At 52.6% G+C, this 25,396-nt stretch overlaps 2 protein-coding genes across 9 annotated transcripts in view; both read right to left on the reverse strand.

The window, feature by feature from the left end:
• Positions 1-1,723: 1,723 nt before the first annotated feature.
• ATP6V0E2 (ATPase H+ transporting V0 subunit e2) lies at positions 1,724-7,106 on the reverse strand. 2 transcript variants are annotated; one of them, XR_011390313.2, is made up of 5 exons: positions 6,853-7,097; positions 5,280-5,327; positions 3,332-3,435; positions 2,906-2,997; positions 1,724-2,489 (listed from the first exon to the last, which is right to left on the reverse strand). XR_011390313.2 is itself a non-coding variant. In XM_008250090.4 (4 exons), the coding sequence occupies exons 1-3, from the start codon at positions 6,954-6,956 to the stop codon at positions 3,342-3,344; spliced, it is 246 nt and encodes an 81-aa protein (XP_008248312.1). In that variant the 5' UTR covers positions 6,957-7,106; the 3' UTR covers positions 1,724-2,997; positions 3,332-3,341. The 2 variants fall into 2 exon arrangements, 1 of the variants encoding a protein (XP_008248312.1); XM_008250090.4 differs by having other exon boundaries at positions 1,724-2,997; positions 6,853-7,106.
• A 3,326-nt stretch (positions 7,107-10,432) lies between these two features.
• The window catches only part of ZNF862 (zinc finger protein 862), a 33,096-nt gene continuing 18,132 nt past the window's right edge, over positions 10,433-25,396 (reverse strand). For 5 of the 7 annotated variants that reach the window (XM_089336920.1, XM_008250092.5, XM_008250091.5 and 2 more), the window contains 3 exons: positions 19,077-19,181; positions 15,807-17,891; positions 10,433-13,475 (listed from right to left, as the gene is read on the reverse strand). In XM_089336920.1, coding sequence (XP_089193046.1) covers positions 13,300-13,475; positions 15,807-17,891; positions 19,077-19,181 — 2,366 coding nt within the window. In that variant the 3' untranslated portion in view covers positions 10,433-13,299. The remainder of the gene's footprint in view (positions 13,476-15,806; positions 17,892-19,076; positions 19,182-25,396) is intronic. The other 2 variants (XR_515406.5, XR_016237026.1) reach the window with 1 other exon arrangement.

The following is a 25,396-nucleotide window of genomic DNA, read 5'->3' on the forward strand; positions in this document are numbered from 1 at the left end:
CACCTCCCTCCTCCTGAACCACTCTTCTTCTGGATTCCCTGGCGTTCTACACACCTGCTTCTCCTCCTGCCTCCTGCCACCCGGGATGGGCTCATATTCACCTACCCACTCCCTAAACCCTGGCATTTCTGGGGGCTCTCTTCCCAGCCTTTCTCTCTGGACCCCCTCGGCAACTGCCATCAACCCAGGGAGCAGCAGTTCTTTTAAGCTGATGACTTCAACCCTGCATCTTCAGACCACACTCTTCTGACCTTCAGCCTATCCCGTCAACCACTTTCTGGACATTTCCATAGGGACATCCTGGACATGCCCAAGTTGGAAGGAAACGGGGAAATCCCAGTGCATCACATGCCCTGTCAAACCTGCTCCTACCTGTGCTCCCACCGGCCAGGCACATGGCACTCTCTGTCCCTGTTGGTCATCACAGAGCAGTATTGGGTACACAGCTGGCAGCACCAGCCTTGCCTTCCCCCTCCACAACCAGTGCATGGCCATGTCCTGCTCCCACCTACTCTTCTGTCCCCACACCACAACCACCTGGGTGCCTATCAACCCAAGTCCAACCCAGCCTCCTGTCTACTGTGCACCCGGGAGATAAACCAGACTGTGTCACATCCTAGCTTCAGGACACTTTCATGGCTTCCAGTGTAAGCTCCTCAATGTGGATTCCAGCCCTCAGAGCCAGGTTCTACCTTTCTCCTCTCTGCAACTCCCACCCTCCTGGACATCCCCACAGCTACAGGCCCTGGCCTTGAAGTGTCCAGTTCCCTCTTCTCACTGCACCTTGTGCAGGCAGGTTCCCGGCCCTCAGATATTTAGGAATGAATCAGGCCTCACTCTAGAGGCAGTGGGGACCTGCTTTATTGCACACCCCAGGTGGCATGCCTCTTGTCACCTGGGGCACAGGGCAGTGGTGGTCAAGGTTCCACACCAATCAGCCCTCCTCCTCCTCCTCCTTCTGCCAGGCCCAGCTTTGGGCTGAAACCAACACAGTCGGCGGGACCCAGATCTTCCACCAGGTCTCAGGAAAACGTGGTCCTCCGTGTCCAGGTCACATAACTACAGCTCCAAAGCTGTCAGCTGCCAGCCCCCTCTCCTGTTCCTCAGATTTACCCACTGAAGATGTTGCTCCCCCTCTTCATGGAGGAACGACACTAAGTCCTGCCTAGGCTTCCTATCCGAGTCACGGCATCATTATGTCGCTCCCCCTCTTCGTGGAGGAACGACACAGGACCCTGCGCTGTTCTTCTGTCTGCTCGGCCCTCCCCGGGTTTGCTGCTGGTTCTTCCCGGGTTGGCTACTGTCCCTTCCTCCTCCGTGGAAGGGCGGTTCCCCCTGGCCGCTTTCCCCACTTCCGCAGGGGAGCGGCACACCGCTGGCCGGCTCTCTCGGGGGCTGCACAGGTGTTCCCCTTAGATGTTCCTGGTGCATGCCGTCTCTCTCCTCCTTTATAGTCCTCCTCTGCCAATCCCAACTCGGCTGCCCACACGCCGAGTACGCTGCTCTCCTCCAATCAGGAGCAGGTCCTGCTGTTTATTGGTTGAACTGGAGGCAGCTGGGTAGAAGCTGTTTTCTCCTCTCCCAGCGCCATATTGTGGGAGAGCAGATGCATAGAATAAGTCTTAATTCCAGTAACAGTCTAGTCCGAGCTGCTCCCCACAGAAGAAGTGAGAAAAAGGTAGCCAGGAGAGTAGCAGCCAGCAAAGTTGGCAGAGGCCAAGGGTAATAGACCATCACCATTTTTTATTAGACATAAACCAGATTTTCAGTACAAGTCATGCTCAACACCCTCCACTCTACAGGAAGGCTGCAGAGGCCAGGAGAGGAGAGGAGCTGGGGTGGGTGGGTCGGGGAGATCCATGGGAAGTTCGACCTGTGCTCTGAGCAGTTGGCATGCCCAGAACCAAGAAATCTGAGCGAGACACATCACATTCTACTGCTGTTCCAAGAATGATGCCTGCTCCATGGGACAGAGTGCCAAATAAATAGTCAATAAATAGGTGGGGCTGGCCTTTCTTCCCTCGGAGAGGCAGTGTGGATGGGCCACCTGCTGGGGATCAGGCCAGGTGGGCAGGCTCTGTCCCATTAGGTCTGAGAGCTCCAGGCGGGGTCTGGCATCCCAGCTCATTCTGCTTGATGAGTGAGTGCACAGGCTGGAGGGACCCTGTCCCCCTTGCTCTGACCCAGTGTGCTTGTGCCTCCAAGTCCCTCATCATCCCCAGTACCCAGCCAAGTACACTCAGGGGGCAAAGGCCTCAGGAACTGGGGGTGGGGGTGGGATGGGGGCAGCACCCACAGTGCCACTCAAATGGTGCTGTCACCTATCCCTCTGTATCTCCAGTTCTGCTCATGGCTGCCGAGAGGCTCTGAAACCTGCCCCTGTCACGGTGTGATGAGGCAGGGTCCAGGTATCTCCAGGTAGGAGCGGCTGTGCTCAGACTGATTCAGGGAAGGGGACGGGCTCTTCCACACAGGGTGTTTGGGGGCAGCTGAAAGAAGGGGAAACGGAATATTGTGAGACACAGCCTACTGAGCAAGCCAGTGTAACTTTGTAGCTACAAAGGGTACTCGACACCCCTGTCACTCTTGACCCAAGTTACTGTGCTTTGTGTGAGCTAATATTTCTGTCACTCTAATATTTTCAAGAATTGCACACCTAGATGTGCCACAAATTAAATAATCCATGCCAGAGCTGAGAGAGGCCTGTGACATAAACCAACAGAGCCCCAGACAGCAGACAGCAGACAGCAGATGGCAACAGGGCTGCTTTGTAAGCCACATCCCATGGTGTTGGGAGCAGTGGGAAAGTAAGGGCAGGACAGCTCCCGCTCCAACCTGACTCTGAGCAAAGGGCTTTCCCCGAGGGCTGGGACAGGTGGGCCCTGCAAGTGCAGGTCTCAGGTACCAGCAGAAAGGACTTTGCAGCTGTGGGGGGAGGGCAGGCTTGGAGGGGTCATCAGGGACATCGAGCCAGGGTCATCCAGAGAGCTGAGGCACCTGAAACACATATCACACTGAAGGGTCACTGCGTTGTCCTCCCTGGAGAGCCCCCGCCCAGTGGTGTCTCACCACTCCTGGCCCCCTCCCGCTGGACGCTGAACCAGTCTCACACCCAGGTATGTCAGGAGGAAGCCCCGTGAGAGAACAGGGACTAGGGGACTGTGGGTCTTGTCTTATTCCTGGAGCCTGACACTGTGACAGGCTGGCAAGCACTCAGTACCCAGCCTGTTACTTGCTCATTTTCCTAAATAACTAAATGCCTGAATCTAAATGGGAGCCCCCACCAAGGCCCTACCCTTCCCTTCTCTTCCCCCCCACCATGTCCCCGTACCTGGGGCTGGTCACTCCCACAGGAAGCGCACGTACCAGATGGTCTCGTTCTTCAGCTGCGGTCCAAACAGGGGGTTCAGCTGAGCCAGGATGGCGATGAGCCAGCTGCCAGGGACACAGAGTAAGGGGGTGCCGGGCATAAGAGCAGCCTGCCCCAGGTTCACAGGGGGACCTTGGGCACACTTTCCTCCCCCTCCCAGGGAGTATGTGACTGACTCAAAGACTGCAGGGCCTGTGTTGCCCTGTGGAATCACCCGCACCCTCTATAGGCGTATGGGGCTTTGGTTTGGCTCGATTTGGTTTTCTGTAGATCTGTTAAGGTCCCTGAATTAGGACAGGACCTGGGATTATAGAGGAGGCAAGGCTGCCCCCAGAAACCTGACCCCAGCACTTGGGCCAAGCTTTCCCACTTTGCCCACTGTAGCAGGCCTCAAGACTCTGGAAGTCTCCCGGGACCACTTGAAGGGTGCTGCCTGACCTTTTGTTCTGACTATCCCTGCACAGCCTGCAGAGTGCCCGACGGACTAGAAGTCACCAGAAGTCATTAGCTGCTGAACAGTGGCCGTGGGCTCCCCAGGTATGTGTGGTCATTTCCAGCTGTGGTGTTTCCTGACATGGCCCCATATTTTACCTGTCTGCATCTCATTTGTGGCCTGCATTTGTGATTAGCCCACACCTTGTTGCATTTCCTCGGGCTCCCCCAGCCTGTATGTCCCAGTCTCTGATCCACCAACTCTGGGCCACTGGGAGGTCCTCCCCAGGTCAGGTGAGGTCAATCTGTCAAGCTCTGAAGCACCATGAACCAGAACTGGAGAAAGGGCCTCAGAGCTGCTCTGTCCAGAGAGAATTCTGAAACAACCATGCATCTCCATGGACGCAAATTAATATCTAAGAGTCAACATTAGCTTTAACAAATTTTAGTTTGTGTGCGTGTAAGGTAGGAAATATTAAACATCATGTAAGGTAAAATTAGAGAAAGAGAACTAATAGAACTAGTTAACAACCTCATCGCAAAAGCAGACTTTAACTACAATAACATTGAGCAAATCTGCAATCAACTCAATGTTTGAAACAGTCCTGAGGAATATACCAACTGTTTTTAATCAGCATCTCACCTTCTCCCCACCCTGTCTTGACTGTCCTAAAGTTAGGAACATGCAACTATGTCAAGATGATGTATAAGAACCCTGCAGGCTTCGTGTGGCCAGATGAATCACAGAGGCCACCTCAAAACCTAGAACTGGAACTTAGCCCTGAGTTTGCCAGCCAGGATGGTTTAACATAGAGCAAACTCACAGCAGGACTGGGCTGGGTTTTGTTAGGAGGAAGCGGCTGTTGGGCATGGTCATTTTAGACAGACATACAGACACAGAGGACTTGGGAACTGATTTCCTCACACTGTCCGGGTTCCCGAGTCTCGTGTCTTTTCTCCAGCCCCAGGGTCTCTTTCCCAAGTTTGAAGACAGGCTGCTCTCGCCCTGTGGTTCTAAGCTGGCTGCATTCCAGACACTTGATGCATTCAGTAAGAAACAGGGGCTCCCACGTGCCGGTCCTGGAGCTGTGACGTACCGAGTCTAGCTGGAGCTCTGAAAGCTGTCTGAAGACCCTCTCCAGGCGACTCTGATGCCCCATCAGGCACAGACAGCACTGAGTCTAGCTGGAGCTCTGAAAGCTGTCTGAAGACCCTTTCCAGGCGACTCTGATGACCCGTCAGGCACAGACAGCACTGAGCCGATCCACAGATGAGAAAAGGGTGGCCACGGGCTTGCAGAGCTCAACCAGGTGACACGCTGGTGTCAGAGCCAGAGCCAGGGCCTGGAGTTCACTTCTGCCTCCACTCCTGTACTCTATACATCCAGTCTTTCAAGAGGAGTTCACTACCAGAACAGATGGGAGGAGGCTGGGGGAGGGCAAGAGCGGGGGACAAAGGCCAGGAGAGTGATACTTACAAGAGGTAACAGCAGACAGCCGTGGCAACCAGCATGGTGATGATCACTCTGCAACAGAAGGAGGACACAGGTCCAGCCCATGGAGCCAGCACGCTCAGAAGGCATGGCCAGGGCCAGAGAAAGAACCCTCGGGGTCAGCTCCGTTCCTTCTGGCTTTCCACAGTGCCACCCTCAGGAGGCTGAGGTTTACTTACGGTGGGAATTACAAGATGAAAAATAAAAACTCCAAGTCTGGAGCTAGGAGTTTGGTGTAGCAGTAAGACCCTGCCTGGGACACCCACATTCCAGACCGGAGCGCCTCGGCTTGAGTCCCAGCTCTGCTCAATTCCAGCTTCCTGGGAGGCAGCACACGATGCTTCAAGTACTTCGCTCCCTGCCAACTCCACAGGTGGAGTTCCTGCCTCCTGGCTTCAGCCTGGCCCAACCCCAGGAGCTCCCCCCACCCCCAAGTAAAACCAACCTTGACTGCCTCTAAGTTACCCGAGAAATCCTTCCCTCCATCACCTTTCTCCATCACCCACTATTTCTCATCTTCAGGCAGACAAGTTGGGAAAAGGCCCTGCACCATGTGACCATGGAGTGGTCTCTGGCACTCAACATTCACTGGGCAAGGGGAAGAAAACATCAGAGCAGGAGACAGGGACAGAAGCCATTTCTAAGGCTTAGCCATTTCTAAGGCTGAGTAAATTGTTCTAAAAAGAACAGGGATTAGTTTGTGTCCACTCAGACTGAAGACAGAAGCTTAAAATGCAGCAGGAAAGACTTTAGACTGAAGAAAGAACTCACCAAGGCTTGCAAGACAGATGAGACACTAAAATGGTTTATAAAGTGAAGCAGCGGATCCCTGATCCCTGGAGATTTTTAAGGACAAAGGCAACACCCATATGTCCAAGCATCTCCTGCCAAAGTTAGACCCAGTTGGAACCAGGGCCCAGGACCTCTAACCTGAAGAAAGCATTGCAAGTTGGTGTTGCAGATATCGGCACCCAATCCCTTCTTGAACATTGTTCTGCACCTGGGGCCAATCGCCACTGGGCACTGGGAAGCCAGAGCCGTATAAAACAACCTCTGACCTCCCGGAGCTCCTAGTCAAAGAGGAGGGGGCTTTACAGCTGAGGATACCAGGAAGCAGGAACTGGTGAACGGCGCAGACATCTGCTAGGGAACCTTCAATACATAATCCCAGCCTAAACTATCCCACACATGCCATACGCCATGCCCTGGTAAGTGCGTTATTTCATGCCCGCATTACCTATGAAGAAGCTGAGGCCTGACATTTGCTTAAGGTCACAGGGCCAGTAGCAGGGCAGCGGCCGCATCAGAGCCCACCTGCAGGAGGCCGCCACCCTGTCTTTACCTTCGGAATCTGCCTTTGCGCCCCCAACCCCGCTGCCTGTTTCCAAGCTGAAGGCGACCCAGGCGCAGACTTCGGGGGAGCGGGGTCAGGCGGAGACCCTGGGGCGGGCGCTCGCTGCAGAACAGGAAGCCTACGCGCCCACGGTGTGGGGGATGAGCCCGATCACGGGACGGGAGAAGGAGCCGCAGCGATCCAAGGCCCGTGCACCTTCCTTACCCGCGGTTGGGTCCCTTCGGCACGAACCAGGGCCCGGCGATACCGATGACGCCCCAGAACGTGGTGAAGATGATGACCGGGAGGGCGAAGGAGTGCGCCGTCATGGCCGGGCGCGAGATGCTCAGGCGGGATGCAGGGCCGGGTTGCAGACGCTCCAGGAGCGCAGGTCCCCAGCCAAGCGACGGCGGCGAGCGGCGAGCGGCGAGCGGCGAGCATGCGCGGCAGGCCCGGGGCTGAAGGGCGCTCGGCCCGCCCGGCCTGCGCACGCGCGTCTCCCAGGACCCACCGGCGACGCGGGGCGCGTCCGTGTGGGCATCGCTAGCCTTCTGTTGCTCTCTAATCGCAGGAGAACGCAGGGGCTTGGGGACCCACCTCGGAGGTCATCTGAGGCGTTCTGTGCCTCATAACGAGACGCGCTGGCTCGGCCCGAGGGCCTCTACGAAACTCCGGTCCCAGGCCGCCCTGCATTGGGGGCGGGGGCGTGGGCCCAGGGTCTGGAGTAGGAGGAGATGCAGGCGGCCTCGGGTCACGTAGCTCCCGGGCAAGAGCTGAGGACGTTTTGGGGGAACGCGGGGACAGAAAATCAGAGCCCCCGTGGGAGGAGAGAGGGGCTACAGGGGGCAGCGCCCTCTTCAGGTAGCGTCCGTCTGCAGCCAGCCCAGCGGGGGCTTGGGATCAGATCCCGGGCTAATTGTGCAAAGGGCTGCAGTTTGCTGATGGATAAAATAGGACTATGGCAGCTCTTACAAGGTTGCTGGAGGGCTAAATGAAACAGCACGTGGCAGCACCTATATGGTAAGGCTGGGTAGTTTCTTCCATCGGAGCTGGAAGGGGCTTTGGAGCCTGGTGTCCTTAGGCTTTTTGACCCAACATACCTCTTGCACCCAGGTAACTTCTACTGTAATGAGTGGCTCCCTGGCCTCAGTGGCAGCAGAACACAGGAAAGGGAGCGATCCCCACGGGATGTTGAAGGGAAACGTGCCTGTCCTTGTCCTGACTCCCTGCCAGCCATGTGAGCTCCTGGCTATTCCCCCAAAGCAGGAACCAGCCATCCACCCTTCCCTGTTCTCAAGTGGGAGGCCTCCTCCCTCTATTCAGCAGTCTCACAAGCTGGAGATAGGGGTGGGGTGGGTGATACAGGGTTTGAGGTACAAAATACCATCAGCCCTCCTTCAGTTCCTGCAAACTGGCGGTAGGAGGAGTGTGTTGGGGTAAAATGCCATCCTAGCCTCCCAGGAGCCTCTGATCGCGTAGAGAAGTGGTATGTTCTGATCAAGAGACCTATCTTCAAAATAGTCAATGCCCATTATGAGAATTCAGATGAAGAAATGTGGGAGACTCCTTAGAGGAGGTGAGACATTGTAAGGGATGGTTAGGATCCCCGTCAGGAGTGTGCGCTGGTGAGGACACTGGCCCAGGATCAGTGCACACTTGGTAACCAGGGGATGAGTACAACAGGCTGGTCCATGGAGTCTTTCCAGAGTCACCCGGAGAGTTCCCTCTCTCTGGCTCAAAGGAGTTCTTCCCTGGGTTGTTTCAATTCTCTGTAAAATGCCAACTCCATAGTGAAAGCTCTTTCCTTCCTGGCCTCTGCTCTGGTGAGCACCAGCTTGTTTCTGGTGTCTAGTTTCTACTGTTGTTTTACTCTCCTTGATGTTTCATTTCTGTGTTAATTTGCACGTGATTCCCAGCATCATCTGTGTGATACCGTGGGGTGCAAGGGGATCAAAGCCATAGATTGGTTCCTACTCCTAGCACAGAAGCCTGACCTGGGCCCACAGGCTCATGCCACAGGCCCCCTAGACTATGACTGAATGATACGGGCTCCTTGGAGATAAACTGTTCCCTGACTAACCAGCTTCTCAAAAGACAGTTCCACACTATCTACCACACATCTGTCTCATAGAACTCTGGTTTTAGAGGAAGGGACCTAAAGGGTAAGGTAATCCACGTACTTCGCTGATGACAAAACTGCAGCCCAGACGGTTGCAGGAACTTCCCTGCAGCCCCACAGTTCATCAGTGAAAGCAGCAGAACTCATTCCTGACCCAGTGTCTCCCACAAACCCAGCACAGCCTCAGGAGCCTGCATCCCAGCTGAGACTGTTTGCTGAGGCAGCATCATGTCAGGCAGACAGGAAAGGCCATGCCAGTGAGGTCTCAGATGGAAGTGAGGATTCTGTTGGGGACTGGACTAAAAGCCACCCTTGTCACCAGCACCCCTGCCTCCAACAGATCTTCGTGTCTCCCCAGCAGAGCAGAACACTCTGGGGTCCTTCTGGTGTGAGCTAGGGGGGTTCCAGACAGAGGCCCACCCTACAAAGGGCTCCTAGCAGCCATCCTGACCGTGGCAAAATGTTCAAAGACGAAGTCTCTGGGCACCCATCCCCAGGGGCACAGGTGCTGAGTGCAGCCAGAGCTGTGCTCAGAGGCAGCATCTGCAGAGTTGGAGCAAGGGCCCAACCCAAACAGGAGCCCACCAGGGTCCCTGGTGCAGGAAAGGCTTCCAGGAATGAGGGCCATGCTGACTCATGGGAAGACCCGCAGTGAGGAGGCCCTGCCTGTGTCCCCCAACATAAGGGCTGATGCGTTTCCAAGGCAGCAGCACAGTGGTGTCATGGGTGCTCTTGGTAAAGAAAGGCAGGGGAACAACACCTCCTTGGGCCTCAGTGCCATCTCTCATCTTCCAGCAAGGGCGATGGAAGAGGCTCCTTGCTGCCAGGAGCCGCCTTCCCTGGAAGCCTGTCCCACTAAGAGAACTGCCCAACCTGAACGTGGAGCCTGCCCTGGCATCCCATGTCCCAGCAGGAGGTCTATGTGGCAAGGGGAAGCCCTGGGAAGCTGGTAAAGGAGACTGTCCCGCCCCACTCTGGGAGAACTTCTTGGCCGGGTGGGAGCCAGTTCAAGCAGTTCTGACTGCTGTGACTTGAGTCTAAGAGCATCCCTACCTATGCTTTGGCTTCAGTTGGTCATTTTAACGTCCTTTTGAAAACACACACACACACACACACACACACACACACACACACACACAAATAACACTGGGTGTCTTCAGCCGCAAAGAGTTGACTGTACCCCAGCCTCTGTAAACCTTTGCTCAGGTCCCAGTGGCAAGGCCAGCCTGACGCTGGCTCCAGAAGGGATCCTGCGAGCCCTCTGTCACATGGCAGGTCTGGTAGAGCCGCTCTCACTACTGGTGGAAATAGAGGGGTTTTCCTTGGAAGTCTGGCTCTTTTATTCCCCGTAGACCCGAGGAGATTATGCGCGTGAAAGCACTGGGTAGACTACAAGGTGCTAAATAAATGTACGGCAGCAGCCCCGCACCTGCTTAAAACTGCCTCAGCATCTCATCTCTGCCTTGCAACTCTCGCTGGGTTCACTTGCAAGGGCAGCAGAGGAATGAAATCAAAACTCACTAGAAAAGTACGCATGCACACACACACACACACACACTCGCACTCGCACGCTTCCTCTGCCCATCTCTGCCCCTGGCCCTGTCCTCGCCTGGAAGGAGGAGATCCAGCTAGCTTTGATCAGCTTCTCTCTCCTTCTTGTTTAGGGACTTACCGGATAAACACGTGTCGAAATAAACTCTGCTTTATTCAGATAGCAAAGGGTTAAAAAAAATAAAACTTTTTTACTTTTTTTTTTTTTTTGAAAACCTCATTTGCAAAACTAGAGGTGAGAATGCCCAAGGCCAGTCACTCTTGTTCTTGGTGTCCCTGGCAACACAGATGCTTACGTGAGGGAACCGGCCCACCTTCACCTTGTCTGTACTTAGCACCCCAGGTGCTTGCCCCATGCAGGACACAAAAGCAAGGGGCCAGGGGAGGTTAGGCTAATGCACCTGGCCAAGAAAAGGGCCCAGTTCCTCATTCCCACCTGGCGTCTCTGTGGCTATGAAATCAAAGTGTCAGGTATAAAGCTGGTTACTTGGAATGGCAGCCCCGGTGGGCATCGGTCTTCATTGACAGGGAGAAAAGCCAGGACATATATGTGGAGGCACTGTCAGGATCATGGGTGGGAAGGAGGTGGGGTCGAGAGCCAAGGGAGAGGGCCTGCTCCTTCCACTCCTGGTGCCCTTCTGCTGGCTTTCTGGAGAAGCACAGACAGGAAGCTTCTGGAAGCAGGGTCAGCCTGGGCTGGACTTCAGTGAGGGCGCTCACCACACCCCTTCCCTGGGTAGAACATCGGTCCTCTTCTTTCTTCTTTGCCTGCAGCTGGCAAAGACACCCTGGGAACCTTGGGTTGTGCAAAGACCTAGGATAAATCACATTTTCAGTCGCCCTGCTCCAAGCAGACCGGCTTTCTCGCCATCCTCAGAGTCTGCTGGTGTAGAGGGGGTGGGGCCTTCCCCACCTGCTTCCCCATGTTCTAGAATTGCTCTCAAAGACACCCACACCTGCTGGCTCCCTGGAGCAGTCCCCTTTCTCAGAGGGACCCTTACAGGATGGAAGATGCAAAGGGAAGAGTGCTGCTTGCTGGAACAACTCCTCAGTCTGAAATCCCTGTGGAAGGGGTGGGAACTACGACATGCTTGAAAAAGTCCCCCTTTCTTTTCCATCCCACCAGGTCCATAGCACTCGGCCCAGGCAAAAGCGTGAACTCCCATGGCAACTCACACAGAGGGAAGGCTATGCTCCATCTTGGCCACACAGGTAGTGGCGCCTGCCAGAGCTCTAGCTCCAAAGGCCTGTGGTACCCCTCAGAACTCAAGGCCCACAGGGCTGGAAGCAAGCCACCGCCACCAGTGCCACTGGTTAAAGGCAGAACATGAGAAAGGAATTCCTGACCTGAGCCCACAAAAACAGGGAAGCAATGGCCAAGTGCTGAGGGCAGGGTGATGGGAAGGGAGGGGATAACCAGCAGTGCTGTGACAGCGGTGAGGTGCTTGGATGCCAGCATCTCAGGGGCTTCCAGCACCTTCTGGCAAAGGCCAGACTGCTGGCGAAGAGGCCCAACCAGAGGGCTTGGAGCACAGAGCAGGAACCCACTGGAGACAGGCGGCATGCACGGTGTGGAAAGAATACTACTTTCTGCCTATCTGAAACGAGCGTGCGGCAGGGCCAGAGACCCCCCTCCCTCAAACGTCCCGTATTACCCAACCACTGTTAAGGATGGTGGGACCCGGACAAAATCGTCCTCATCCAGGCGAGCAGCCGCCCGAGCCTGCCAAGACAAAGCTGCCCCGGAAGGGAAAGTGCTTTTCTTTGGGCTAAAAGGGAAGAGAAGGCACGGACGACTGGGGATCTGGAGTGCCGCAGGCCCTTCTGTGCCTTCAGGACACTGGTTCCTAAGCTGGAGCAAGCCCATGAAGCAAGTTACAAACCCCCAGCACTGAGCTCCACTTAGGGGGACTTGATTCTGCACATCTGGGTTGGGCATGTTCAACAGGCGGCCCTGGCGATTCTGCACAGTCCCCGGGGCAGCCTGTGGAAGAGTGGGGCAGGCTGTCCAGCCGCTGGTTCATCTGGAGGGTACCCCTCCCTACAAGAAAGGAAGAAAGGCTGGTGGCAAAATGCATACCTGTCCCACTAAGACGAGGGCAGTGGCTGAGGCATCTAAGTCTATACCAGGTTCTCTCACTCACTAACCCCATGGCAGATGGGAGCTAGCAGGCACTTGGATTTTCTGCTGCACTTCAAGGATAGGGAAACTGAGGCACAGAAAAGAAGGATGAGTCATGGCCAAACCACTGCCTGCAGCAGAGCCAGGGCTGGATTCCAAACTTTCCAGCTCCAAACTTGGCCCAGCCTGATACGGGTCAAGTCCAAGTGCTCAACTGGTGGGCACTCAGGCTCCCTTCCAGGGAAAGCACCTGTCCTCCCTGTCCAGAAGCTATGAGTGCTCTGTGCAGTTTTGTGTCATCCTAAAGGCAGGCCCCAGGAGGAGGGCGAGACATTCTGTGATGCGTGTTTCCCACCTGATTCACCACAGAAGCCAGGGGGACAGACCCCACCACAATGACACACGCGAGTGCTTGAGGGCAGGCCAGCTGTCCCTAGAGCACAGTCCTCGTCACTCCCAACAGTGACCTTCCCCCTGCCACTAAGGCTGTGGCAGCCTCTCTGGAACGCTCCCTAGGAGTGTGTCTGGAGGGCTGGGGCACTTTGTTAGGCCCCTCCCTCCAACAGTCTCTCCAGCTTCAGGGAAGTCCACTTGCCACCAGAACATGAGGTGAAATCTTCCATGATTACTCCCTGGTGCACCTCAGAAAGGGACTTGAGATAAGAGCCTTTTAAGTATATTTGTGTGCTGAGGGCACTGCTGTGCTTGGTGGTGGGGGTGTGTGTGGCCTTGGGCAACAGGTGGTGTACCTCCTAATTACCTTGCCTTTCAGTGATGCTTCAGCCATCTTTAGAGAGCAACCCCACTGAAGGAAAACACTAGGGCAGTCTGGATTCTGCAGAGGGCCTCTCCTCGTTTGCACAGTTCTGATGCCCCTCCCTCAAGACAGCTCAGGGGCCCCCTGGCTGGCGTGGGGGTACAGAAGTCTCTCGGTAGGCTCTGTGATGCAGTCCTTCAGCACCTCCTCCGACTCCCCGGAGGGTGTGATGGGCTGCTTCTGGGTCAGAGACCCCCTTGTATGGAGTGCGCCCACCTCCTGTTTCCTGAGCCCTGCACCTGTGTAGGAGGAAAGAGCACGACAATGAGAAAAACACACAGCGATCCCTGCACACATCCAGGTTGGCCCCCATGGCTGCCTGGTGAAGAGAGCACCCAGGCCAGATGGAGGCCACGGCCAGGATTGGGCTTTGCGGCCCTCACCGATGCCCTGGTACAGGAGTCTCAGCCTCTGCCTCCTGCCCCAGGCATACTTGGCAATGTCTAAAGACACTTCTGATGGTCTAACTAGGCAGGGCAAGGAGCTGTTGCTGGCATCCTGTGTGTATCCAATGAGTAGGGGCCAGGAATGCTGCTAAAGCCCAGGAGGGGTCCCCACACCAAAGAATTATCCATCCACAAACATCCTCAGTGTCTGCCAGGGAAGGAGGTGTCAGCACACCCGGTCTGAGTGATCTCTGTTTCCTTGGGTGTGCCTGGTCTGCCACCCTGTGGAAGAATAACTTGCTCAAGGGCACACCTGATATCGTCTTTTCCTCCTTCACCCCCACGGGATTGAACACTGCAAACAGCACACCCAACAGGTGCCTGAGGGATGGAGCCACTGAGGTGCATCCTCTAGTCTTCTTGTCTCATAGGGGGAGGGGTCTCTTTTCCATACTCCCCAGTAGCTGCTCCAGGGCCACCCTGTTTCCAGCAGAGCCTCTGTCAACCCTGAGACCCAGTCCTACTGCTGATGACCACAGACTCAGAAGAGTGGAATCAGTAGGAAGAAGACAGTTAGATGAAAGCAGAAACTACTACTGGGGCCAGCGTCGTGATACAGCAGGTTAAGCTGTTGCTTGTGATACTAGCAGTAGATACTGGAGCACCGGTTCAAGTCTAGCTGCTTTGCTTCTGATCCAACTCCCTGCTAATGTGCCTGGGAAAACAGCATTAAACAGCCCAAGTGCTTGGGCCCCTGCCACCCATGTGGGAGACCAGGATGGAGTTCCTGGGTCCTGGCTTTGGTCTGATCCAGACCTGGCTGTTGTAGCCATTTGGGGAGTGACCCAGCAGATGGAAGATCTCGGACTCTCTCTATCTCTCCATCTCTCTCTGTTACTTTCCTTTCAAATAAATAAGTAGATAAATAAATCTGCCTGTCAAAAAAAATAAAAAATAAAAAAAATAAAAAAAAGGGTCTGGTGGTGTGTTGTAATGGGTAAAGCTGCTGCCTGCAGTGCCGGCATCCCATGTGGATGTGGATTCGAGTCCTGGCTGCTTCACTTCTGATCTGCTAATGGCCTTGGAAAGGCAGAAGTTGGCTCAAGTGCCTGGGCCCTGGCCACTCATGTGGGAGAACTTGATGAACCTCCTGGCTTTGGTCTGGCTCAGCCCTGACTGGTGTAGCCATCTGGGAATGAACCAGCAGGTGGAAGATCTCTGTCTTTTCTTCTCTCTGTAATGGACTTTCAAATAAATAAATCTTGGGCCGGCGCCACGGCTCACTAGGCTAATCCTCCGCCTTGCGGCGCCGGCACACCGGGTTCTAGTCCCGGTCGGGGCGCCGGATTCTGTCCCGCTTGCCCCTCTTCCAGGCCAGCTCTCTGCTGTGGCCTGGGAGTGCAGTGGAGGATGGCCCAAGTGCTTAGGCCCTGCACCCCATGGGAGACCAGGATAAGTACCTGGCTCCTGCCATTGGATCAGCATGGTGCGCCGGCCGCAGTGCGCAAGCTGTGGCGGCCATTGGAGGGTGAACCAACGGCAAAGGAAGACCTTTCTCTCTGTTTCTCTCTCTCACTGTCCACTCTGCCTGTCAAAAAAAAAAAACAAAAAAAAAACAAAAAAAAAACACCATTGCCCTGTCCCTATTTAAGCAAACACAAATCACCTGCAGAGCCCCAGAAGTGAATGTGTTTTCTTTGGGATTGAGTGCCTGCGTGGGAAGAGGAGAATTTGGTGACTACTTTTAGTGGCTTGGCTTCCCTTCTACCCTAACCCCCTCAAGCCTGGTCCCTGCACAAGAACCACAGTCCAGCAAGGCTGCTTGGTGCTCCCCATGCTCCCTAACCAACAGACAGGTTAAAAAAAACAAAGCACAAAGAGACTGACTTGCTGCAAAACTAGTTAGACGGCAGCAGAGCAGGAACTGGAACCTGGGCAGACAACCTCCAGAAGTTCCTGCACACAGCACTGTGCCCTGTGTCTAGTCTTTCCAGATGGATCATAAGCTCCCTGAGGGTAGGTGTCACATCTCCAGTACCCATTGGCCTAGCATAAGGCTGGACACACTACAGAAACTTCACAACCCCTGTGGGCCTAGACGATCTTGTAGCTCAGGATAGGACTGGGCAAGGTACCATTCTCTGGCTGTTTCTGTCCACATACATGCATTCTGCCTGTACTTACTTGCATAGACGTGGCTGAAGCGCCGGCCCGAGGAAGTTAGGTACCAGTGTTGGATGGCGGGCTGGGGGTCGTACTCTGTGACTGCTACGCCATTCACTGCCGTCATCATGAGCGTGTTGAGCACCTCATTGGACAGCTTGGTCCTCTCATCAGTCCTGATCCGGTTCATGGCCTTGAACCCACGCGCACAGCAGGAGGTGGAGATGGGCACACAGACGACCACAGCCATGAGCTTGCTCAGCAAGGGGAAGCGGTGCTGCTGGGCCAGGGCATTCTTACATAGCATGGAGAACGGGAGGTTTTGGGCAATGGCTTTCAGGCCCAGCCACTCCTCCAGTAGTGCCTTCTCGCTGTACGCTGTGGGCAGGGAGAGCTCAAAATACCTGGCGAGGGTGAGAATATCGTCATTCCCAAAACTGGCCAGCTCGAGCCCAGTTGGCCAGGCCATGGTGTCAAACACCTCCATGTTCTTGAGCTGTGGGGGCCGGTCTGTGTCAAACCTTTGCTGCAGGTACTCAACCCCGGTCAGGATCATTCTCTCCCGGTCTGCCTGGAACCGCTGTTCTGCCATCTCCATTCTGTCCAGGAAGATGCCATGGAGCTGGCCATCCTTGAAACTGGCATTGAACTCTTCCTCTTTGGGCCCTGCCTGGTGACGGAGGGTCTCCAGCGCCACATAGGCCTGTCCCAGCGTGGAGTTCACCTCAGTAATTAGCACGACCTCTTTCTGGCACACCTCAGACAAAGGCCTGTAGATGCTCAGGAAGTCCAAAAGAAAGTGACAGAACTTGATGAAATGGAAGCCCTTCATCAGCTTCAGCATGCCCTTGGCCCTGTGTCCAATCTGGCCCCCCGCCTCTGCCACGCTCTGGAGGTGGCTTGCCAGGGCAGGCCAGCCGGAAATGAGCGCACTCAGCGTGCGCCTCTTGCTGGCCACCCACCTGATGGCGTTCAAGTCCTTCAGGCGGATGATTTCCCGCTCCAGGGGAGCCGCACCCGCCTGCAGCTCATTCAGCCTTTTGTTTGATGACTGATAAAACTTGAAGATAGTTCGGATATGCCGGTCACACTTCTTCACCAGATCGATGCTGCCACAAGCATCTACCACAGACAGGTGCAGCCGGTGGGCCACGCAATGCACAGGCAGCAGCTGGGGGATGATCTCCTGGAACTTTTCCACAAGGCCTCCTTTGCAGCTCAGCATGGTGGAGCCATCGGTTCCCAGACCCACCACCCAGCCAGGCTTCCGGAAAGGGATGTCCAGCTCATCCAGGGCAGAAACGATGGTCTCGAAGTATCCGTCCACCGTCTCGCTGTGCACAGGGGCCAGAGTGATGTAGGACTCTTTCACCTCCATCTGCTTAAAGTAGCGGAGGTAAATGCCGACGCAGGCCTGGTCGGAGGCGTCCGTGGAGCTGTCCAGCAGCATGCTCACACAGGGGGAGTTCCGGATGTCGTGGAGAATCTCCTTCTTCAGAGTCTCTGAGATGTATTTGATGAACTGAGTGCAGGCCGTGCGATTTCGGTACTTGCCTAAAATCACGGTCCCGGTGCTTTGGAGAAGTTGTAGAATCTTCTCAAAGTCATTCAGGGGCCGTGAGTGGTATGCAATGGAGTAGGCAGCGTGGAAAAAGTGCTCCATGTTGGCCATGAGGTCGCTGGAGATCTCTGGAACCAGGGTGGCCTGTGGGACGTCGTCTCTGATTTCAACAGTATTGATGCAGAGCTTGTGTGCTTTGCTGACTTCGTGGTATTTTAAAGTCTCCACTTTAAAAGGCCCGGTGTAACCTCTGACTAACCGAGATGATTTGTCATGGAGAGTGGGTTTTTCTCTGCAGGCTGAGCAGAAGAGCTTGGCCTCTTTGGGGTCAATTACTAACCAGGGGAACTGCCCAAACCATGACCTCTGAATGGAACGGGGTCGGTAAGTCCTCTTGATCTTCCTAGGTGCATCTCTGTCTCCTTCATGGATGCTGGAACTGCAGTAGGAGGGACACGTCTCCACAGAAGGAGCTGGAAGCGACACAGATTCTACACACGAGGCTTGTGTGTCTACCTCTCTTACTGCCACCATCTTCTTTTTCCCTTTGGAGAAAATGAAAATGCAGTTGATTTTGCTGCCTAGAACTCTGTGGTCTTCTATGAACTAAGACAACTCCAAATTTAGCAAGTGCCCCTCACACAAACCAGAAAAGATGCATGTGATCTAGCTCTCGAGTGGCTTCTGTTCATAGTTAAGCCTTTCCACACACCCACCTATGAAAGCCCACCTGGTAACCCCAAGAGTTGCTGCTAAGCCTTGTGAGTTCTTTTGCCAGCCTCCCAGTCTATCCAGACAGCCACCCCGGGATCATGGGACACCAGATGCTAATGAGCTTAATTTAAGTTTAACTTGGCTCTAGACACATTGGAGGAACAAGTGGCTCTAATCCTCTTGTGAGGATTTAGAAGAAATGAGGCTAAACATTTGTGGGTCTCCTCATGAGCCTTAGACAAAGGGCTGGTGCAGAAGTATACCAGTGCCAGCCAGTAAATAATTCTCACAGGCTCACAGTGCTGTCACAGAACACCCAGGGAGAATGGAGAAGGGAGGAGGGGAGGAGGGGAGGAGGGAAGGAGAGGCTCACAGACCTACAAGCCAACGGGTCCCTCATGCACGTCCCGTATGTGTCTCCTCCCATTAGCTCTGCCACAGCTCCAATCAGCATGTCTGCTCATGTCTTCTGCACTGTCTCAGTAAGTATCCCAAACTGTTCTACACTCTGAAGTCAGGGTGAAGCCCTTATTCTCTTTATCTACCCAGGGTCTGACACAGGGCCTGGTGCACAGCCAGTACAGGATAAGCATGGCAGAACTAACATCATGTGACTTGCTATAACTACATAGATCCCTCTACTTGCCCTTTGGAACCTGGTGGGTCTGGGGCTGGTGTTGTGGCATAGTGGATAAAGCTGGCAGTGCTGGCTTCACATATGGGCACCAGTTCAAGTCCTGGCTGCTCCACTTTCGATCAAGCTCTCTGCTATGGCCTGGGAAAGCAGTAGAAGATGGCCCAAGTCCTTGGGCCCCTACACATATGTGGGAGACCTGGAAGAAGCTTCTGGCTCCTGGCTTCGAATCAGCACAGTTCCGCCCATCGCAGCCATCTGGGGAGCAAACCATCAGATGGAAGACCTCTCTCTTTCTCTTTCTGCCTCTGCCTCTCTGTAACTCTGCCTTTCAAATAAATCTTTAGAAAAAAAAAAAAGAACCTGGTGGGTCTACACTCACCTGGAGGGCAGCCTTTCCCCAACTTTGGTCCATTCGGGTCCTTGATCCAGGGTGCAGTTCTCCGTTCCAGTTTGGAGATCAGGTCTGGTTTGGCAGCAGCAGGCCCTGTTGCAGGGATGAAGAGTGACAGCGCTGTCACCACTAGGGGCCATCGGGTGGAGTAGCCCACTCAAGCTAGATGTGGCCTGTGTGCTATGCTTCCCATAGCGCCTAGTCACTTTGCAGCAGGCTGTGTGCAAACCCATGCAGAGTAACCCTCAGCTAGCATGGATCACTTCTTCAGCTCCAGGGCCCAGCCAGGGAGCCATGAGCCAGCAAAAACGCATCCAGGTGCTGGGGGAGGGTGAAAACAGGAAGACATGAAGGACAGCCCAGAGGCAGAGAGGAGGCAGGGCCACACAAGAAGCGGAAGGTACCACCCACAACTGCCCCCTGCCAGTGCCCCTGAGCACACCCACAGCTAGCCAATGACACAGGTTATTTGAAGGAGCACTTGGATGGTCCCTTGAAAATATCTACTGGGGCTGGTGCTGTGGTGTAGCAGGTAAAGCTGCCGCCTGCAGTGCCGGCATCCCATATGGGCGCTGGTTCAAGTCCTGGCTGCTCTACTTCCGATCATGCTCTCTGCAATGGCCTGGGAAAGCAGTATAAGACAGTTCAAGTCCTTGGGCCCCTGCACTTGCGTGGGAGACTGGGAAGAAGCTCCTGGCTCCTGGCTTCGGATTGGTGCAGCTCTGGCCATTGCAGCCAATTGGGGAGTGAACCAGCAGATGGAAGACCTCTCTCTGCCTAATCTCTCTCTGTGGAACTCTGACTTTCAAATAAATAAATCTTTAAAAATATATCTACCACCATCAATAAAACCTGAAATCTGACTAAAGGAGACTGTGTCTTTTACTTAAAATATGAGTTTTACAGGGATAGGCAAAGACACTCCTTCCTTCATTTAAAATAAAACACATTACTCTCTATTTACAAGCCTTTGTATATGTCTAGGTGAACAAGTATTAAAGTTTGGAAGGACAGTGCAACTGGTAACTTGGGTGCTTCTGGGGAGGAAGTGAAGGCATGGTAAAAGGGAGACGTTTTTACCATTCATCTTTTGGATCACTTGAAAATATTTGTATTTATTATTGGCATATGCATCGGTCCACACACTACATACGTACATAAGTAAACTGTTAAAACGTAGTAGACTGAATATGTTTCTTTCTTAAAACATTTCTAAAATGACAGCAAAGGAGTAACAATAATGAAAGAAAGCACAAGTCCAAGAGAAATGTTGGACTAGAAACGCTAATACATTTTTGGAAGAAGAAAAGGAGATAAAAAGAGAACAGAGCTGAACATCAGATGCTGCTGCAGAGGTGGGGTCACAAGGAGAGGCAACTTGGTCTGCACCACAGAACCCCAGAACCATTCAGAAAGAGGAAGCCAAAACAGTGAAGGAAGGAGGTGGGTAAGGAATAGGTGGACAGGGCACAGGCTCAACTTTTGCAGAGACCTGCTCACCCCAGGCCCTCTTGCCCGCTGCAGGAAAGCAGGAAACATTGCCCCCATATCTGGGGAAGGGAACAGGGACTGTGTACACAGGAAAACCACCAGATAGACTCCAGACCTAGGATACTGCCTACAGGGAGAGGTGAAGGAGAAACGTGGTGTGAACACAGAGAACTGAAGCAAGTCTGCAGGTGGAAAGGCGCAGTGCCCGGCACCGAGAATGCTGGCTCAGTGCAGACCTTCCAGGCGGGGAGAGACTTCTCTGAAGAAGTGGACCTGCCCTTCACTGTAAACCCGGATGGCTCACGCAGAGCCTGCAGAGGGTTCATAGTGAGATACACCTTATGAAAGCCTGGCCACGCACAGCTTCTGGTCGGTGTTTGGAGGTTTTACTCTTTACTGAGAATGAAAATAGAGATAATCATTTAAGAAGCACCTCTACCATGACAGGGAGTGACCAACACCAGTCGAAAAAAGGACTGGAAGAACAAGAGCTACAGCAGGGCCCAAAACAAAAAGAACTACTGGCCCCAGAGAAAAGGGTCATCATGATGGTCATTCAAGATGGGAGCAGTAAGAGTGCTTAGAAGCAGAAAAACTCAGTGAGATAAAAAGGAAATAGACAGATCATTAGAAAACAAAATTGAAGGGGCCAGCATTGTGGCACAGTAGGTTAAGCAGCCACTTGTAATGCCAGCATCCCACGATGGAGTGCTGGCTCAAGTCCTGGCTATTCTGCTTCCAGTCCGCTTCCTTCTAATGTGCTTGGCAAGCCAGCTTCTCCCAATCTCTCTGTCACTCTGCCTTTCAAATAAATACTTAGAGTGATAAATAAATAAAAATAAAATTGAGGAAATCTCTGGGAAAGTAGTATTAAGATGACAGAAGTTGAAAAGGAGAAAAACAAAACAAAAAACCAGAGGCTCAAAGGCCAGTAGCTAACTAATAGGAGTTTCTGGAAGAAAGAAAAGAGAAAATAGATAAGAAGAAATTATAGAAGAAATAACACAAGAAAATTTTCCTAAACTGAAAAGTAAGTTTCCACAGGAAAGCATCAAGTACTTAGAACAAAAGATCTTAAAAACACCCACATCAAGGCCTATCATTAAAAATTTCAGAAAACTAGAATAGATTTTAAGAGCTTCTGGCATAGGAAGAAATGGGTCATGTTCAACTATTTAGGGCTAAAAATGGCATTATTCTTCTTAAAGCATCAGTAAAACCTAGAGGAGCAACGCTTTCAAAATGCTGAGGAAAATTGTTTCCAACCTAGAACACTAGGCCTAACAAAGTTATCAGTTGTGAGATAGAGGAAGGGCATTTGCAGATATGCAGCCTTCAAAAAAAAAAAAAAAGAAAGAAAAGAAAAAGAAAGAAAGAAAAAGCAAAGTCCTTTCCTACATTCTACATCCTTTTTTAAAGTGAGTTAATGGAAGATGTGCACCAACCAAATGAAGCTATAAATCATGAAGCCATGAAAGAAGAGCTAGATCAGGAAGCAGGGAAATCCAAGGCCCCCCTGTGCAGCAGGCCTGGAGAGGAACAGATTCAGATGGAGAAAGGGGAGAGAAGGCCTGATAAGGAGCTTCCAGAAAAACAATGGAATCCAGAGGTCACAGGATGTTAGACCATTCAGAAAAGACCCCCCGCAGAGTTTTATAATTCCCCTGGATAACGTGGGAAGAGCTGCTCAGAGGACAGAAAGTTGGCAAAAATGACATTTGAGAAAAAAAATGCCAATCCCAAAGAAAGTATTCTTACAAAGAAGGAAATACCATAACATACCACTTTGTTCAGCTGTAAATAATACACAACAATAATTACGCAAATAATTTACATTGATTAAACCAAAAAGTGTGCTATACCTGTTCTGAGAGGATGGAAGGAAGAGAAGTGGGGCCAGGGGTGATGTAAGAGGTCATATCTTCATTTTCCACAGTAGGAATCAATAGATAATATCTAAAATCAATAAACCAGGAAGAGCAATGAGCGCATGCAGCAGGGTATTTAAGTGTGATGCTGTCTGCCTGTTTGGGCTGATGACCCCAAAAGTAGATGCCAACTACCCCTATTCCAAAGCTAGATCATGGAAAGAGGATGCCTGAAAACCTAGTGCTGTGACCCTGCCCCTACCTACAAAGAGGGACTCAAAGGGCTAAAACAGAAGAAGACAGGGAGCTGGGTGTTAGAGATGTTTCTGAGAGTTATCACCAGTGTTGGGAGCCCCTCCCCCTCCCCTGGGGGCAAGTGGGATGGGTTCTTTAGCCTTAAGCTTAATAAAGGAACTGCATCCTGAATGGCATCACTAGGATCTGTCATGATTCCAGGTCTGGACAAAACTAAAGGCAGAAACTGACCGATGGGTGCCTTTTGGGTGGCCATGTTGGAAATAGCCTCCATTTCTAGCAGTTTTCAGAGCAAAGGGCATGTACATGTTTTCCATGATGCAGATGTGGGCCTTGCAGGCACAGAGAAGAGGCCTGGACTCACCCTGAAGGAGCTCTCTCTGTGATAGCAGTCTACAGGTGTGACGCTGCCTTGTGAGGGAGCCCATAGGGGGCAGATTGCCTTGGGGCTGGCAAGTGAGACTCCCCAGTGACTAGGAGTGTGTGGCTCTGTAGAACCCACAAACACACCAGAAGAATCAGCCTTAAACTATGAGCACAGCTATGAGTAGCCAGTATCAGATAACACGGCTGCCAGGTAAAACCTTCCCTGTATGTCTCGTACGCCATCCACTCACCACCCTGTTCCCTCGGAGGATGCATCAGAAATCCTGAAACAAGCAATGGGTAGGAGGAGAAGAACCCCTTTCTTCCTACCACGTGACTCCCTATTCTAGATCTGAAGCAGGTTGATGTGGAAAAGGCAAGACACCTTTCTAGAGTTAAACGAAACCAAGATTGTTTTATTGCTACACAAGGACTGGCCTTTTGTCTTCTTTTTAATACATTTTACACAAGATAGGGCATCTAGGGTGGTATGATGGCTGACATCTTTTTGATATATTTCAAAAATATAATCTCAAGCCTACAGAATAGTTTCAACAGCACTACAAGGATGGCCAACCATTTACACTTGGTCCCCTTAGCCTTATCACACTTCAGAGCTCACATGCCAGCCTCCTTCTGTGTGTATGTATGAGATGCATACACATATACATTCCTGAACCACTTGAGAGTAAATTGTTTTCATACTCCTTTATCCGTGAAGATTCCCATGTGTATTACCCAAAAAGGGCATTCTTTTTTAAAAGATTTTTTAGAGATTTATTTTTTATTTACTTGAAAGAGTTACAGAGAGAGAGAGAGAGAGAGAGAGAGAAAGAAAGAAATCTTCCATCTGCTGGTTCGCTCCCCAAATGGTCACAACAGCTGGGGCTGGTCCAAGCCAAAGCCAGAAGCCAGGAGCTTCCTCCAGGTTTCCCACATGATTTCAGGGGTCCAAGCACTTGGGCCATCTTCTGCTGTTTTCCTAGGCCATTAGCAGGGAGCTGGACCAGCAGTGGAGCAATCAGGATAAGAATCAGTGCTCATAAGGAATGCCGTTGTCACAGGCGGAGGCTTAACCTGCTACACCACAAAGCCAGCCCTAAAAAGGACATTCTCATAGGTGGTGGGCAGAATTTCAACAAGGCCTCTAGTGGCACTCACCCTTGCCTAATCTCTCCCTTCTGAGTGAGGGTGGAATCTGTGAAAATGATGACACATCATTCCTGTGAGCATGTTGCATGCAATGGCAAGGGGAGGTCATCTGGGTGGTGGACCTGCCCCAATCACACCACCCTTTAAAAGCAGAGTGCTCCTGGCTGGCAGGAGGCAGGGAAGTCAGGGCTTCAAAGCGTGAGATGACTCCATGCACTGCTGCTCGCCTGAGGATGGACATGAGAACAGCGCCCAGGACCTGAGAGTGATCCATGGCCAACAGCCAGCAACAAACAGGGCTCTCAGTTCCACTTTCTATACCTTAGAAATGGGAAAAGTTCTGAAGGCACACACATACACAGTTCACAAAAGTCCATAAAACAGTTTAGGGCCCAGTGCTGTGGCTCAGTGGATCAAAGCTGAGGCCTACAGTGCCAGCATCCTATGTGGGTTCAAGTGTCGGCTGCTCCACTTCTGATGCAGCTTCCTGCTAACGTGCCTGGTAAAACAGTGAAGGAGAGCCCAAGTACTTGGGTCCCTGTACCCACGCAGGAGACCCTGAAGAAGCTCCTGGCTCCAGGCTTCAGCCTGGCTCAGTAGTGCCTTTTGCAGCCATTTGGGAAGTGAACCAGCAGATAGAAGATCTTTGTCTCTCCTTTACTCTGTGATTCTGCCTTTCAAATAAATAAATAAATAATTCTGAAAGAAAAAAGCACAGCCTGCGCTAACTTGATCCCCAGGCCTGCAGGTCCTATACCATCAATCAGTTCTAAAAACGCCACACTGGCCCCTGGCCTTGTTCATCTCTCTCTAGCACCTGGCTTCCCCTACTTGGAGGCTATTATCATGTGACCCACTGCTATGGTTTAGGTATAGCATGGTATCCCCCAAGGGTCTGTTGGGAGCTTGATACACAGGGTGGCATGTGGGAAGTACTGTGTTACCTTTAAGAAGTGGGGCCTAGTGGGAAGTCCTAAGGGACATGGAGGCTCTGCACTCCAAAGGATTAAGGTATTCTTTGTGTGACCCACTGATGGTTTTGGGAGAGGGCCATTATAAAATGAACAAGCCTGGGGCTCATGTTGTGGTGTAGCCTTTAAGCCTATTGAGTTCAGGCTGCTCTGGTTCCAATCTAGCTCCCTGTTAATGCACCTGAGAAGGCAGCAGAAGATGGTC

The sequence above is a fragment of the Oryctolagus cuniculus genome, chromosome 7 (assembly GCF_051225735.1).
Source record: "Oryctolagus cuniculus isolate XC-2025 breed Fujian yellow rabbit chromosome 7, ASM5122573v1, whole genome shotgun sequence".
Taxonomy (NCBI): Eukaryota; Metazoa; Chordata; class Mammalia; order Lagomorpha; family Leporidae; genus Oryctolagus; species Oryctolagus cuniculus.

Coding starts and splice junctions, on each gene's coding strand:
- ATP6V0E2 (XM_008250090.4), bottom strand. CDS start 6,956: ATGACGGCGCACTCCTTCGCCCTCCCGGTCATCATCTTCACCACGTTC. Junction 5,328..6,852: donor CCGAAGGGACCCAACCGCGG/GTAAGGAAGGTG, acceptor CTTCTGTTGCAG/AGTGATCATCACCATGCTGG. Junction 3,436..5,279: donor GCTGTCTGCTGTTACCTCTT/GTAAGTATCACT, acceptor TGTCCCTGGCAG/CTGGCTCATCGCCATCCTGG.